Source organism: Argopecten irradians, chromosome 5 (genome assembly GCF_041381155.1).
Source record: "Argopecten irradians isolate NY chromosome 5, Ai_NY, whole genome shotgun sequence".
Classification (NCBI taxonomy): Eukaryota; Metazoa; Mollusca; class Bivalvia; order Pectinida; family Pectinidae; genus Argopecten; species Argopecten irradians.
In genome coordinates this window covers 21,404,856-21,422,593 of record NC_091138.1, presented here as the reverse complement: position 1 = coordinate 21,422,593, position 17,738 = coordinate 21,404,856, and the positions used below count along the sequence as shown (strand labels likewise).

Below are 17,738 nucleotides of genomic sequence, written 5' to 3'. Positions count from 1 at the left end.
TGTTTTTTGTTTTTTTTTGCGTTTTTTGGCTTAATTTTGTTTACTTTTCGTTGTTCATAAAGATATGTACACGTTACTGTATTGCTTGTTTTCTTTTCATGACAGTGATTTTATATCGAACACATCGCCAAAAAATTCGGACATTGCAAAAACTTGGGCTGATCGTAACGTCAAGTCGAATCTATAGCGTTTGAATGCCATTACCAGAATCTTAAATAATCTTTTCAGCGATACATGAAACATAAATTTCCCCACTAACTGACAATGGACACGGTAAAGTTCTACGTATACACTCCGATAGCTCGTCTTAGGCACAGAGATCTGAGAATGAGTTATATAATTATGGACTTACCAGAGTGCCCATAGACAATTTTAGGCGTTTTAGGGATCTAGATTAAAAAAATCGGTAAAAATCATACTCTACATTGTACTACATGTGTAGAGGGTGGAAAGCTCTCCAACACAAAATTTCCAACCCACCTAGCTTAAACTTGTGTCAAGAAGACAGGGATTTCCCTTACCCCAGACAGGGATATCTACAGTTTTACCGGTGTGAGATTTTTCTTTCTCCCATACTTCACAGCGATATCCCGCGGTTGCTAGGGAAAAGATGACTCTATCTTACACAGGGGGGTGTAAGACAGCTCACACGCGCTAGACAATAACGTGACATCATCAATACATGCGGCGTAACTGCGCCGCGCATTGTAGCTGACGTCATCAATTTTGACGCATAACGACGTTCCTGCGATAATGGTGCGATGAAAAACAGAAAACCCAGTGGAATCTCATCATTTTTTTCTACTTAGTATGGGAGAAAAAGAATCTTACATGGGTCTGTGAACAGGGATATCTCAACCCTCGTGAAAGATTTTGGCCGTCAACCCTCGGCAAGCCTCGGGTTGACCGGCCAAAATCTTTCACTCGGGTTGAGATATCCCTGTCCACTTCACAGACCCATGTAAGATTCTATTAATATACTCTACTTTATTTACACTAGGCCTATATAAAAGATACTTTGTTAAATTTACTAGCTCCCTGCTTTTTCCAAAAACCTCACTCAGCTGTGTGTTAGTAATCGAACTAGCACACCCCTGGAAGCTAGCACACCCTTGCACTCGGATATTTCCGTTTAACCAATCAGATTTGAGGTGGGCGGGACTTGTTTCCGATCACGCCATCAGTTGCTAGGTGACGTAACAATTGGACGGAGCTAGTTTCCGATCACGCCATCTCCGTTGACGTACTCAGACGACGTTAGTATCGATCGTAAACTGTTACCGAACACGTCGTCATGTTTATCTTGTAAGTGAGAGGCTTGTGATAAATGTAATGGGGTCAGAGGACAATACCTTTTACATGTACGTACAGTTGTTATGTATATATTTAGGCTACCTGTAAGTGGTTAACGTATGTTTGTATGTTTGAAGATAATATTACGTAGATCGATTACAATGGTAAAATTATCTCAATCTCCAATGGCCATTGCCGTACGCGACAGGAATATATAGCGTATGAAAGAAATATATTTTTAGTGTAATCATAGCTTTTGTATGTATCGGTATATTAAAACAGTTAAAGTATGGGATTGAGTGATATATCAAGTTTCCGGTTTCCCTCGAACTTGCCTATTTCCCTCGGCTCCGCCTCGGGAAATAGACAAGTCTCGGGAAACCAGAAACTTGCTATATCCCTCAATCCCATACTTTAACTGTATATTATTCTCTTACCCCAGACAGGGATAACGTTATCCACAGTTTTACCGGTGTGAGATTTTTCTATCTCAGGGTAAAGACAAGCTACACGAGATCTTTGCACGTGCTCAATAATTGTATGACGTCACGACAACAGTATCATGACGTCGCGGTGATAGTATTATAACGTCACGACAACAATGAAATGACGTCACAAAGACGGCGACTCATTGAGGTCACGTCATCCTCACTTACATAAGTGACACGTTTATTAGAGACACAAAATGGTCAACAGATTTGCAATGTCAACCTCTGAACAGGTGTCCATCGGTCTCAGGTTGACATTGCATTTTGTCAAGACCTGACCGACCGGTCTACACCAATCAGAAAACGGCAAAACTCACAGTCATATAACAAAGAAAAATCTCACACCGGTAAAACAGTGGATATCCCTATTTGGGGTAAGAGAAAGGGATATCTCAACCCCTCGTGAAAGATTTTGGCCGTCAACTCTCGGCAAGCCTCGGGATGACTGGCCAAAATATTTCACTTGGGTTGAGATATCCCTGTCCACTCAACAACCACGAGTTGTGTTATCTGTTTCTACCACGATTACATCCGCTTTCAGCCGATAGAAATCCGACGAAGATAAGGCAACGTGTGTTTGCCGACATATGCAAATAAGATGTAGTGATATTTTCATCAGCAAAAAAGGCACTAATTATTCAAAAGTCATATTTTTTATAAAGAATCCATTCATATATATATATTTTTTATAATTAAAAACAACTTCAAGATGAAATACATTTCATTTGACGTATTATTAAATTCAATTTTTCAAAGTTACTTCAACAATATAATACTCAATGTCGGACTATTTAAAAGTATGCTAACGGCATGACCAGGCCGTCTACTTCCCGTCAAATAATCATCAAGCCATTGTAATCAAGTTTAAGTCCGTTTCGGAATCGTTTAATCGTACATGGGTCTGTCAAGTGGACAGGGATATTTCAACCCTCGTGAAAGATTTTGGCTTGTCAACCCGAGGATTGCCAATGGTTGACGGCCAAAACCTTTCACGAGGGTTGAGATATCCCTGTCCATTTGACAGATCCATGTTTGATTCTTTTTCTCACATACTTAGATAAAAAGGGATGAAATTCCCGTTTGTTTCCGGCTTTTTCATCGCGCCATTCTGCAGAACGTCGTCATGCGCAAAACTGGTGACGTCATCTACAATGAAAGCCGCGGTTACGCCTCATGTATTGATAACGTTACGTAATCATTGTCTAGCGCGTGTGAGCTGTCTGATGATCATCACTATTATTATTTCCTTTATTTCCTCCAATATTGAAGAGTTTACAGAAAATAATACATAAATAAAGAAAGAAACATTCTAACATACACACGTTACACACATATATACATATCTATCAATACAAGAAAATACTATTAGATGTTCGACTACATTTCGCCATTATCTAATAGCGGAGAATGCTTATAATAATTAGCTACAAACATATGTAGACGAGACATCACAAATGATACATACAGTTTGTAATAACAGATATATACGTATCAAAAGTCTATATATAAGGCTAGCACAAAAACATACATAATACAAATACTCTGGAGTTCACAAGATTAGCATACATATAACTTCAGTTGACGTTAATACAATCAAATATTTGCCTAAAAAAAAAAAAAAAAGGTCAGTTATGGATACCACTTTGTACGAACATTTTGTTAACAATAATAATTGAATTTAGTCTAAAGTCTTCCATTTCATTTTGAGATAAATGGTAGTTAAATAGTCCACCAAGAAGAACATGCACTAGATGATATTTTGATAATACACCACAGTTGGTCTCGCAAGTTCTCAGTGTGGCTACATTCAAGTACACTGTGCAATATGAGATCATTATACATTAGACCACAAAAATTACACAAATATAAATTTTCATTATCGCGCATTTCTATGCATATTTTAACAATTCGTTTAATGCATGAACTATACTGTGGAAAACGTAAAGCAAGTTTCCATATTGCATATGGTTCTATTGAATTGTTGCTTAATTTGTGCTGTCGATAGACATTTCTCTTGCCTTCACTTTCATGCGCAAATACCATGATATAAGACTAAATCCTCTATAAACGTGACACCTGTATAAACAGAACAAATGGACTGATCCCGTTAACATCCGGTTAAGTTATACTGTACTGGACCAAACTTCAATCATGCTATATATTAACTTCATATTGTAACATCATCATGCTGTATCATCTTTGCGATTTAACAGGGAAATTGTCCATGCGGAATCCATGCAATGTCAATCAACTTCAAAATAAGTTAATTTTCAACTATGAAATGTTATGCTGTAACCATGTTGTATTAGGATACTTTTTTAAAGGAATTTTGAAGAATGGCTGATCATTTCCATAAATAATTTACGTTTTTAATCTTTTCATAAACAATTAACATTGCAATATGTTCCACACAATGTATATGCTAAAAGTTTGAAGATGTAATGTCACGACCGTCTATACACAAGTCATTTAAATATTAATATTTTAGCCTATTTGACCTCTGTGGCCTTCAATGAAAGTTAATGTCATTCATTTGAACAAAGTTGGTATTCAAGCTAATATTAAAATTCCCATAGAAACGGCCCACGGCCAGCCCAATTTTCTTTAAACTTTGCATATCAAAAGTACCATTAATTTCCATTTAAAATAAGGCTACTTTTTTCTCCTTTGTGATTTAAAAAGAACCCAAAGGGCCCAAAATCTTTGTGTTCATTTTCAACAAGAGACCACCTGGTTCGTAATGCCAAGTTATGTTCTGAATACAGGTTCATTGTTACAATCTATGCATAACTCTATGACTAGTAGCGATTTAAAGGATTTACCTCTATTTCCGTTATTGGGCCCCGCCCCTCCTGTCCCCGGGGGTAAGAGCCAAAATTTATACAAAGTCTGTTCCCCTTTCCCGAAGGAAGTTTCTAGCCAAATTTGGTCAGAATCCATGAAGAACCCTGATTAGTACTAATGTTGACGGACGGACGCCGCGCCATGACAAATAGGCTAGGCAATGATTTTTTTCCCCATAAGGGGTTGGACAAAAATTGTAACAAAGGTTTCTCAACTGATTTAGTTAATGTAAATGTTCATCTAACCACAGAAAAAAAGTCTACTCGAATCCCTGCATGGCAATGCCTCGTTTTCGACACAAATCCAAGATTGCCGCCGTTAAGTCTGATCAACTTTTGGTATGCTCATAATTCTAGAAGAAAGCGACCTATAGGTATGTTTGAGGTGTCAATTTTGATTGAATTGGTGATGGCGGATCGTTTGGTAACAATAATAGAGTGATAAGAAATCAACTGAAGCGGTTAGGCTCAATATCAACATCAAAATATTCCACTTTCGGCGTATTTTTTTTTACTAGATTCTAGTCATTCAGTATTTACTTTTTGCAGTTATCTTTCTTCGTTTTGCAGCCTTGTTTCGTCATGAAAAGCTAAGTATGAAATATTCATGTATGCACAAACCATGTAATTGTTGATTTATTCTCGTTTCAAAATTATAAATGAGTGATTATGTCGTCACAACCTACTTGTATACTGTGTGGTGAAGTGATATCTGAAGGAGTCTTTCAATCAGTTGGACGAAAAGGTCTCGCGACAATCAATGAATACGCCGAAAAATATAACGAACTAAATCCGGTTTCACCTTTGCCAATTTATGTCTTTGATGAAAATAAAAAATTAAGCGTACATACTGAATGTCGGAAAAAAGCCTACCAATCCCAAACGGTACGGACAGAAAAGAAAACATCATGATGAACTCCGGCATTCAGCAAAAAAACTTCGATCGGAGGTTACACCATTTTCATTCCGAACTGACTGCTATCATTGTGGCAAATATGTTGTTAAGGAAAAGGCTAGACGTGTCCTAAACGCGCTCAATATGAGTTCAGTCATGTTATGGTGATAAACGTACAGAAAACGTTACTGGAACGCTGTGCAAATCGAGCAGATGAATAGGCAAAGCAGGTTAAAGATAGACTTTCTTGTATCCACGACATACTGGTAGAAGAAGCTATATACCATCGAAGATGCTTCCAGTTGTTCATGACATCGCGTCATTTGGATTCCCGATTCGTAAAAGAGGAACTGGTGATGGTGAAGGGTATTCCAGGAAGTCACTCCAACGCCAACTGTACGCACATTATGGTGACAGAGTTTCCATCACATCACCAAAGCAGAGGCCACTCATCTTGACGCTCAACTCGAACTTGAAGCAGGTCATTCAAGATGCACAAACTAAGATGAAAAAGGATTCAGATGATATAGACTAGCTTATAAAAATTGTCCTTATGCATGATGCTTCGGATATGAAGTCTATGTATCACAACCTAGCCATCATGCCTCCGTCGGTTCGGCTACTTCTACAGACAATAATCAAGAGTAAAACAGCCGATCTGAAGTGTGCATCAATCGGTCAAGCGATCATGAGCGCCACGTGTCCCAGGGCCTTTTTATCTCCCTTACAAGTCGGTCTCTCGAAGACATCCGAAATATGGGACAACATAGATAGTATTCCAAAGAGATCCTAAAGCAGTTCCCGCATTCATGAATGGACTATTCCCTGTTAGGAGAAGTGATGGTGTATGGCCAGGCATATTCACAGATCTCGTCATCGAGCAAGTACTAATGGCTGGTATAAAGTCAACAGGAGGTCTTACGTGCGGTCGTGTCTTCACTGAAAGCACTCGTCTACTTTTTCTACTCTCCAGACCGGTATGCGCTGAGGTCAGTCAATCAATCTTCGAGATAGCAGGAATTTCTGTGAATAAAGGAGATGGACATCGTGATTTATCGAAAACGCGAATTGAACACGATATGCCTGACATACAGAAGTTGCTTGAGGTGTTCGTTGAACGGAAGCCATTTAGTAAACAGACAAACTTGAAAGCCTTTCCACTGGGTTGGTTGGAAATGAATCGGTCAATGTAGCCGATGCTAAACGCGTTGGTAATCAGATCCTGCATTCCATGGTCGGACATTCGGTCGCAGAGTACAAATTTCCCAAAAGAATCAAGTGTAAACATTGGCTTCTGCTATCCATGTAAAAACAGCATATGGTGAGAGAATAGAAATGGAGTCTCAACGTCTGTATCAGCGTCTCCTCATCACGGTGATGAACGATGTCTCCCTCCCGGAACTCTTCAAATATTAGCTGTGTTCATTCTCTCCCTCTCTCTTTGACAAACAGTTGTATATGCGTACTGATGACAAAGCCGAACTTTCACACCATCTTCTCAAACCGTCACCATCATGCATTACCCTGGATATGATCGACATGAGCTTACAGTTTGTCCTTGACGGAGGTGGATTGCTGCACAAGTTCTCGTGGCCAAAGAACTCTACCTATGAGGAGATTTGTGCTATGTACACCCGGTATGTTCGAGACAGCTATACAAATGCCTGTGTTGTATTCGACGGATACCAAGGTCCCAGCACTAAAGATGAGGTCAACCGTCGAAGGAAAGGGAATGACATTGGCGCTCCCGTCTCGGTATCCCCCGAGATGCGACTTACCATGAGCAAGAAAGCATTCCTCGCAAACGAGGCTAACAAACAAGCCTTCATCAACCTCCTCGCAGAATAACTAACCGACGCGGGTTTTTCGGTTCAACACGCGATAAGTGATGTAGACTATACAATATGTAAAGTAGCATGTTTGTTTGCGACAACGAAGCCAACCGCCGTCATCGCCGATGATACCGACGTGCTCCAACTGTTGGTGTATCACGCAGATGCTTCTGACGAAAGTGAAAATTTGTACATGATTACGACAAAACAGACGATCTGTATCACTACCCTGAAGAAAAAACTCGATCCTCTTCTTACAGTTTCCCTTCTGTTCCTTCACGCCTTCAGTGGTTGTGATACCACATCGCGACCCTCTATGGAGTAGGCAAAGCGACATTATATACAAAATATGAAGCACAACAACACTCGGCATCCGCTTTTGTCTCTCCGTCAGCTTCAGAGGACCAAATTGCGAAAGCAGGAATAGATGCTATGCTAGTTATCTATGGCACTTCAGCTACAGAAAGTCTAGCGGATGCCCGGGTTGTGAAGTTCCAGCAGAAGGTAGCAACATCTACTGGTTTCGTCCCACCAGAGAAACTTCCGCCGACCAACGATGCTGCCATCCTGCACAGTTATCGGGCTTATCACCAGGTGCATGTTTGGCAGGGACATGACCTTAATCCAGAAGATTGGGGTTGGACAAAATCTTCTGACGGTCTACATCCAATCCGGATGACTCAATCTGCTGCACCGGAGAAGCTCCTCACTATTATCAGGTGCAACTGTAGTGGAAAATGCAACAAAAAGGTATGCACCTGTTGCAAAAATGGCTTCCTGTGTACTCTAGCGTGCGGACAATGTAAGGGCATCACATGTCTAAATGTTCCTCCCTCAGAGAGCTGTGATGATGACGATATTGATCACAGTGATGAAAGAAATAAATAAAACTGGTTAGAACAGAGAACTGAACCAAGGAATTAACTGAATACTGCTGTCGTAAGAACAGAAAACTGAACTGTTGAACGTTACAATCATTGTACATTATTTTATTATGTTTTCAGTGTACAATTAAACCCATTTGTTAATATTGAATAATGTTTTTATCTCTTTATATGTGAACATCACAAAATTCTTGAGGTCAAAAGATTTGTTGGCCGCTTTTACGATAATTTGGAATAGTTTTGTATACAAATAGTCACTTTTAATTGCCTTACTTGGACATATTTATTTCTGGCGAGAAAACCATCGCAATTCATGACAATATGATCCATCTCAACCACCAAATCAGCCTCAAAACTATTTTCTCCGGCATATATTGCCCTTGGAAGTGTGTCCAATCGATTCAGCATCCCAAAATCAATTGAAATAGACACCTCAATTGTATCTCTGGGTTTAATACTTTTCAAACTATGGCCATTACCGAATTTGAAGCCATGTAGTGGCGGCCATCTTGGATTTTGATCGAAAACGAGGTGTTGCCATGGCGGGATTCGAGTAGACTTTTATTTGTGGCGAAGTATACCTTCCCTGAACATAATTCAGTTGATAAACCTTTGTTACAATTTTTGTCCAACCTAAGTTGTTTATTACCTAGCCTAATAAGCTAACTGGCCCGAAGGTGAACTGATAAAACTACCTTCACAAATACGTCAAAAAAGGTCATCTTTTGTTAAATATTCTACATTTTTTATTCATACAAAACTGGAGGCAACATAACAGAACAGGTAATCTATTCCTTTGATGCACAACAAAAGAGCCGTATAACGGTACACTGTGGTTGACTGTGTGACTTTGAAGTTGAGCCTTCAAAGAAAATTTTTGCTGGCCTATGACTGGTTCAGATTTTTCCTCTGAGCTGTCTCCAGTTTTACTTGGAGATAGTCCGGGGGGTGTTAAGATGTAAGTGATCAGAACCTCTGGAGTATCGAGGATGGGGTCAAGAATGATCTGTGGTCACCATGGTATTTCAACAATAACACCAGATAGTCAAGTGCGAACTTTATTTCAATGAATAGATACAGCTCAATTGTACGCAATCTAAGATAGTGACAGACCTGAATTTAGCAATGAATTACAGAAATATCAAATAATTTGTTTGTGATTGATAAATTATTTGACTTAATTGTGATCTTGCTAATATTGACATCTAACATAACTTGCATTGTGGTACAAAAAGGAATTACCAAATGAAAAGGATATTATCCTAACCATTCATAGAAATTAACATGCATCACACTGAACATGATCATAACTCAATATTTGTACCTTAAAACTGACAATGCTAGGCATATGCTTATTACAGTATGCTATCATACCAAGTTTAAATTTAAGTTGTTTAAATTTTCTTCAGAGTAACCTCAAATCGCTCTTCCTCAATTTCTTTCATTGATGGATCACTCACTAAGCTGAACCGTTTTTTGGGTTTAGGACATGGCCGTTCTATATTTCCAAACTGCAACTCATTTTCATAAATGAAAAGTCTTTTCTCAGCTTGGTGAAAAAATCCAGATCTTGTTTTCTTCAGAACCTGTGTTAAGCCATCACAAAGATATTGGTGATTCACAACCAACCAAGACACTATTATAGCCACTACACTGACATTTCCTGTTAATGATTTCTGTGTTACATGCAAAGGAATTGGGGAACTTTCAAGCAAAACATCATACTCGGCATCATAAAAATACACCACCATCTCTTGACTATTGACTCCAATACAAGGAAACAGATACTGGCAATACTCTGGGTGTCTTTTCTTCTGAAGAAAAGAAAATACAACAGTTTCAGCTATCATCTGGGAATTTCTTGAAAGACAAGCAGATTTTATCTTTACTTCCTTTGGCGTCCTCTCAGGACTCTCACTGTCAGGTTCATCTTCCAAGGCTTCTACTACAACTTCATTGTTGTCTATGACACCTACGTTTCCATGCCAAACTGAAGGGTTTCCTACAAAATGATATGCATTGTAATAACAAGAGGCCTGGAGGGTCTGTATCGCTCACCTGGATATTTATTAATGCGGAAAAATAACAAGACTTCATGTGCTGCCCTTCCTTAAAATCCCTTCCAATTTTCCGCTCAATAGCACCAGTGGGACTGGAGAAAAAGTTTAAAACAGGTTTTTCAAAATGGCGGCTGTGACGGTCATCTTGGATTTCGGACCGACCCAAAAAATAACAACGATTGGTCAGGACTATCTCAGGATCATTTCAGGTAAGTTTCAGCTTAATTCCATTGGTCAAACTTGAGAATAAGTTTTAAATAGGTGTTGTTCAGAAAAACAGTGATTGCGCAATCTTGTTACCAAATGGCCGTCGTAGCTGTAATATCAATTCTGAAAATAACAACACTTCATCAGCTGTCCGTCTACCAATTCCCAGTTCATTGGCACCAGTGAGACCAGAAGGAACCTATATTTGAAATTTGAGTTCTAGATCCCTTTAGTTCTTACTGAGAAATAGTGGTAACAGGAATTGTTTACAGACGAACGGATGGATGGACCATGGACAAAAGGTCATTTGAATAAGCGCACCATCTGATGATGGTGGGCTACAGATGGTCGGCTAAAAATGTAAGTGTAACATTAGGATTCCCATTTTGTAACTTGTCCAATAGCTTTTTGATGATAAAATTTGTAATATAAGGCTGCATACAAAGTTTGATCAAGCTCAGCGAACATGTACTCAAGTTATCATATTCCAAAGGAAAAGTTAAACACAAGACAATAACAGACAAAAGGCTATCACAAAAGGTCATCATCATCTATGGTCGGGTAATCTTATAATAAGGTAAATATGAATAACAAATCACATTTTACCTATTCCAGTGTCTCCAAAACGGCCTGTACTTTTACATTCTGGATTTAAACACGGGCAAGATCCCATGGTTTTGCCTTTTGCTTTATACTGTTTATCAATGAGGAAGCTTGATGATGTAGAGAGTTTCCCGAACAAGTGGTTTGTAAGAATGATGTTGATGTCTGTTTCTCCAAGTCCTTCTAAAGCCTGAAAAGGAGCCTGTGCATCTGCAATGAAAAACCATTTTTAAAAATCATGCAGCAAATACTGATTGTAATATCTCTGAAATGGCCTCCCATGGTCCTAAAAATATATCAGCTACGAAATCGTAAAAATACATCTGCACTTTAGTGTTTATACGGAATACTGTAAGTTAACGTTTTTTATCAGTAATACCTCCGTTAAGATTAACCTTGAATTATTTTATTATACATATGTATTATGAAGTGTTGGACCGATTCTCCATTTTAATCAATGATCGATTGATTATGATTTATCTAAGGAATATAGATTATGAAAGTTAATAATCCATAATTAAAATGGGAGATAACTTATGGTTATTTTACACTGTTCTGAATCTTTCTTATGTATATACATTGTATATAATTTTGCAAAACCACATTTCAAAATGCCTTACACATGTCAATCATTCAAATTTGAATGAAAAAAAATTACTTCAGTTCATCGCTGTTGGTTCATCTTTCTAACATTATTCATGGCAATTAAAAGGTTTATCAAATATGTAAATAAAGGGGAGTTTTCTGTTAATGGTATCCGATTATAAAATTGAAAATTAGTAGGTTGTCCAAAACCGATCATAGATTATGATTTTACAACCGATTCCCAACTCTAACATTATGAAGATTTTGTGTAAACAGTAACAGGTTGTGATGACCGATAACAGACTAGGTTACTCCAAAATTATTGACAGAAAAATCCTACCAGACTCTGTCAGTTGTCCATCGATGACGCCACATGTACCAAGTGACCACTAAGCTAATTAACGATTTTGCTTATCAAGAGCAGTCAACTTTGACTGTTGATATTCACCAGATTGACTGCCTGTTGATGGGCTATTCGTGTAATTTTGATGTGCGCAAAAAATTGTGTTGCTTTTTGCAATATCTTAAAAATGATAGCACAAATCCTTTAAAGGCCCAGTACCTGTTCAGAAAGGTTTTAATTTTTTAAACCACCATGACATAACGATTTCAATTTGCATCCAAAGCCTCCAAGGTATCAGTGTAGTGTGGACAGATTCTATAATACCAAATCCTTTTTGACGCAGATTATTTGCTTTTACACATACAGTATATTTATCTAATAGAACATGTTTTGCCTCTTCTATTTGTCAACTAGGCTATAAGCTACTCACTACTGTTTTTAACTTGTGATTTATAATAGCACATTGTATATTTATTATTGTGTATGCGATTGTTTTTGGTTTTTTTTAAATTGATGTACCATTGATTTGGTCATGTTTGTCACACAAACAGCGAGAGCTTACCTTCGTTAGTCATCTTCAAAATAAAGTGCAGAAGTGTATCCAAGACATGGCGTTCTTGTGCATTTGAAGGCATCTCTTGCATATCTAAGTATTTGATTAAAATACGCAATCCTTTTTTGAAGAGACAGCCGAAAGAATGCTCGTCATCGTTCTCCGATATACTACAAAATGCCTTTGAAAATGAATACCTGTCAGTAGCGTTAGAGTTTAAAACAGTAAGACGGTTTAGCTTGATAAATGAAAAACAGTTCTCGTCACATATACTTCGTAATTCCATTGCCACTTCTTTCAGTAATTTCCTAGTAAAGAATTCATGAATATGACCCATGTTTAAACGACAACCATTAATTGTACATCTCTTCTTCTTTAAAACTATCTGTGTATCGACTCTTCCTTCGAGCTCGCGTTTAGTAGTAGACGCCATTGCAAGTGCTACTTTTGGTTTGAATACACTCGGACTTTATCCATCATTACGGAGATAAAATACGAAACTAAAGTGTCAAACCGAAAGTAGCACAGAGAACGTCTAACTTCGCTGCTCATTTATCATTATAAGGGCTTTTCACATATTGTTTTTGTTCTGCTTTTACGTCATCTGACCCGAAGGATCAGGATGATCTATAGTCATCATGCATCGCCCGTCCCTGTGCGGCATGCATAAACTTTTCATTCAAACGACTTCATCTCAAGAACCGAAATGCCCAGGGTAACTTACTTCGGACTATTGGGCCGTAGGGATATAAGGGTGTCACCGACCTTATATTGGGCCTGTGTCATTTAAAGATTTTAGCCATTTTCACATACGTGACCTTGCATGAAGGTCAGAGTCATTCATTTGAACAAACTTCGTAGCCATAATCCCAACATGCTACAGACCGAATATCAGTACTCTTGGCCTTTTTGCCGGTTAATGAGAAGAAGTCGTTTAAATGTTTAAGCCTTTATGACACGTGACCTTGAATGAAGGTCAAGGTTACTCATTTTAACAAGCATGGTAGCCCTTCATCCTAGCATGCAACATGCCCAATATCAGTACTATGGGCCATTCGGTTAATGAGAATAAGTCATTTAAAGATTTTAGCCTTTAAGACCCGTGACCTTGAATGAAGGTCAAACAATTTCTTTTTGAGAAGCAAAAATCCCAAGGTGCTCATATCAGGCCTGTAGCATGCTGGGATGAAGGACTACCAAGTTTGTTCAAATGAATGACCTTGACCTTCATTCAAGGTCACAGGGGTCAAATAGGCTAAATACTTTTAACAACCTCTTCTCAAAAACCACAAGGCCCGGGATACTTTTATTGGGCCTGCTACCAAGTTTGTGCAATTGAATGACCTTGACCTTCATTCAAGATCACAGGGATCAAAAAGGCTAAAATCTTTTTAAAGACTTCTTCTCAAGAACTGACAGGCCCAGGATACTCATATTGGGCCTGCAGCATGCTTTGATGAAAGGCTACCAAGTTTGTTCAAATTGATGATCTTGACTATCAGTCAAGGTCATAGGGGTAAAATAGGTTAAATCTTTAAACGACTAATTGAGAATAACTTGGAGGCCTAGAGACCTGATATTAGGCCTGTGACATGCTGGGATGACTGGCTACCAAGTTTGTTCAAATAAATGACCATGACCTTTATTCAAGATGACAGGGGTCAAATAGGCTTAAATCTTTAAATGACTTCTCAAGAACCGGAAGACCCAGGATACTGATATTGGGCCTGCAGCATGCCGGGATGAAGGGCTACCAAGTTTGTTCAAATGAATCACCTTGACCTCCATTCAAGGTCACAGGGGTCAAATAGGCTAAATATTTTAACAACTTCTTCTCAAGAACCACAAGGCCCAGGATACTTTTATTGGGCCTGCAGCATGTTTAGACTAAGGGTTACCAAACTTGTTCAAATGAATGACCTTGACATGCATTCAAGGTCACAGGGGTCAGATAGGTTAAATTTTTTTAACAACTTCTTGAAATAAACTAGGAGACCTAGAGACCTGATATCTCGCCTGTGACATGCTGGGATGAAGAGCTACCAAGTTTGTGCAAATGAATGACCTTGATCTTCAATCAAGGTCACAGGGGTCAAAATGGCTAAAATCTTTAAATGACTATGTTGTATTGTGCTAATAGTCAGATGACTGTAAAGGCCCATGGGCCTCTAGTTTCCATGCAAGTTTTATATTCTGCATATTACATCAACATATTTGATATCAAAAGTGATTTTCATCAGTTAACATTTCCCTTCCAGGTTTCATTTGCCACTTTGTGACGTCATGACGCCCGTTCACTCCCAGCAAATTGGCAAGTGTTTTCGTGACCCAATTACACAACACTCCGGTCACATTCAGGTCATTCGATTTGCAATTAAATTCCACACTTGTCACAACACCTAGTGCTTGAATGAAAGATGTCATTAATTTGAACAAGATTTGTATATAGTCCTTCATCCCAGCATGCTACAAACCCAACATCAGGTCTCTATGGCTCTTAGTTATTGACAAAAAGTCATTTAAAGCTTTTAGCCTATTTGAATGAATGTGAATTCAATGATGGTTAAGATAAGTCATTTCAATAAACAGCCCTTCATTCAAGCATGATACAGGCCAAACATCAGGTATCTAGGCCTCTTTGTGTTTTGTCAAGAAATTTTTAGTCTATTTGATCCCTCTGACCTTGAATGAAGGTCAAGGTCATTCATTTTAACAAAAATGGTAGCCCTTCATCCCAGTTTGCTGCAGACGCAATATGGTACCCTGGGCCTTTTTGGTTATTGAGAAGAAGTCATTTAAAGTTTACAGATGGCGGATGATGACAATAGGTCAACCTGGCCCTTTGGATCAGATGACCTAAAAATATGGCTATCTTGAATATTGACAATGTTGGATTGCAGTAATGCATACTTTTTCCATGTTATCAAATATTTGAATGGAATAGCAGAGAAAAGATCAATATTCCATTTACATGTAATAGATAAAGGTCATTCATTCAATCCTCGACACCAAGACCTCTCTGGGATCTCTTGTTAAGTGATGTTGTTCATTTTACAAAAAATCACTTGCCTTGTTTACTTTAGGGTGTCACCTCTTCGACATCAAATAACCAAATGATGGATTGAGAGCCTTAAAATGTCAGAAAATAGTAAAAGGGACCTGAAAACTAGCTAGCTAAAATGTTTATAGTAGGGCTGGACACTAGGGACATGAAAACTAGCTTCAATGTTTATAGTAAGACAGGACACAAGGGACATAAAAACTAGCTACAATGTTTATAGTAAGGCTGGACACAAGGGACATGAAAACTAGCTACAATGTTTATAGTAAGACTGGACACAAGGGACATGAAAACTAGCTACAATGTTTATAGTAAGGCTAAACACAAGGGACATAAAAACTAGCTACAATGTTTATAGTAAGGCTGGACACAAGGGACATGAAAACTAGCTACAATGTTTATAGTAAGGCTGGACACAAGGGAAACTAGCTACAATGTTTATAGTAAGGCTGGACACAAGGGACATGAAAACTAGCTACAATGTTTATAGTAAGGCTGGACACAAGGGACATGAAAACTAGCTACAATGTTTATAGTAAGGCTGGACACAAGGGACATGAAAACTAGCTACAATGTTTATAGTAAGGCTGGACACAAGGGACATGAAAACTAGCTACAATGTTTATAGTAAGGCTGGACACAAGGGACATGAAAACTAGCTACAATGTTTATAGTAAGGCTGGACACAAGGGCATGAAAACTAGCTACAATGTTTATAGTAAGGCTGGACACAAGGGACATAAAAACTAGCTACAATGTTTATAGTAAGGCTGGACACAAGGGACATGAAAACTAGCTACAATGTTTATAGTAAGGCTGGACACAAGGGACATAAAAACTAGCTACAATGTTTATAGTAAGGCTGGACACAAGGGACATGAAAACTAGCTACAATGTTTATAGTAAGGCTAAACACAAGGGACATGAAAACTAGCTACAATGTTTATAGTAAGGCTGGACACAAGGGACATAAAAACTAGCTACAATGTTTATAGTAAGGCTGGACACAAGGGACATGAAAACTAGCTACAATGTTTATAGTAAGGCTGGACACAAGGGACATGAAAACTAGCTACAATGTTTATAGTAAGGCTGGACACAAGGGACATAAAAACTAGCTACAATGTTTATAGTAAGGCTGGACACAAGGGACATGAAAAACTAGCTACAATGTTTATAGTAAGGCTGGACACAAGGGACATGAAAACTAGCTACAATGTTTATAGTAAGGCTGGACACAAGGGACATAAAAACTAGCTACAATGTTTATAGTAAGGCTAAACACAAGGGACATGAAAACTAGCTACAATGTTTATAGTAAGGCTAAACACAAGGGACATAAAAACTAGCTACAATGTTTATAGTAAGGCTAAACACAAGGGACATAAACACTAGCTACAATGTTTATAGTAAGGCTGGACACAAGGGACATGAAAACTAGCTACAATGTTTATAGTAAGGCTAAACACAAGGGACATGAAAACTAGCTACAATGTTTATAGTAAGGCTGGACACAAGGGACATGAAAACTAGCTACAATGTTTATAGTAAGGCTGGACACAAGGGACATGAAAACTAGCTACAATGTTTATAGTAAGGCTGGACACAAGGGACATGAAAACTAGCTACAATGTTTATAGTAAGGCTGGACACAAGGGACATGAAAAATAGCTACAATGTTTATAGTAAGGCTGGACACAAGGGACATGAAAACTAGCTACAATGTTTATAGTAAGGCTGGACACAAGGGACATAAAAAATAGCTACAATGTTTATAGTAAGGCTGGACACAAGGGACATAAAAAACTAGCTACACAATGTTTATAGTAAGGCTGGACACAAGAGACATAAAAACTAGCTACAATGTTTATAGTAAGGCTGGACACAAGGGACATAAAAAATAGCTACAATGTTTATAGTAAGGCTGGACACAAGGGACATAAAAACTAGCTACAATGTTTATAGTAAGGCTGGACACAAGGGACATAAAAACTAGCTACAATGTTTATAGTAAGGCTGGACACAAGGGACATAAACACTAGCTACAATGTTTATAGTAAGGCTGGACACAAGGGACATAAAAACTAGCTA

The 17,738-nt window shown here is 38.3% G+C and overlaps 1 protein-coding gene across 1 annotated transcript; it reads right to left on the bottom strand.

Annotated features, from left to right (window-relative positions):
* Positions 1-9,279: 9,279 nt before the first annotated feature.
* On the bottom strand, positions 9,280-13,223 carry LOC138323200 (uncharacterized). The gene is made up of 3 exons (XM_069267615.1): positions 12,596-13,223; positions 11,109-11,315; positions 9,280-10,237 (listed from the first exon to the last, which is right to left on the bottom strand). The coding sequence occupies exons 1-3, from the start codon at positions 13,017-13,019 to the stop codon at positions 9,630-9,632; spliced, it is 1,239 nt and encodes a 412-aa protein (XP_069123716.1). The 5' UTR covers positions 13,020-13,223; the 3' UTR covers positions 9,280-9,629.
* Between the last annotated feature and the right edge of the window lie 4,515 nt (positions 13,224-17,738).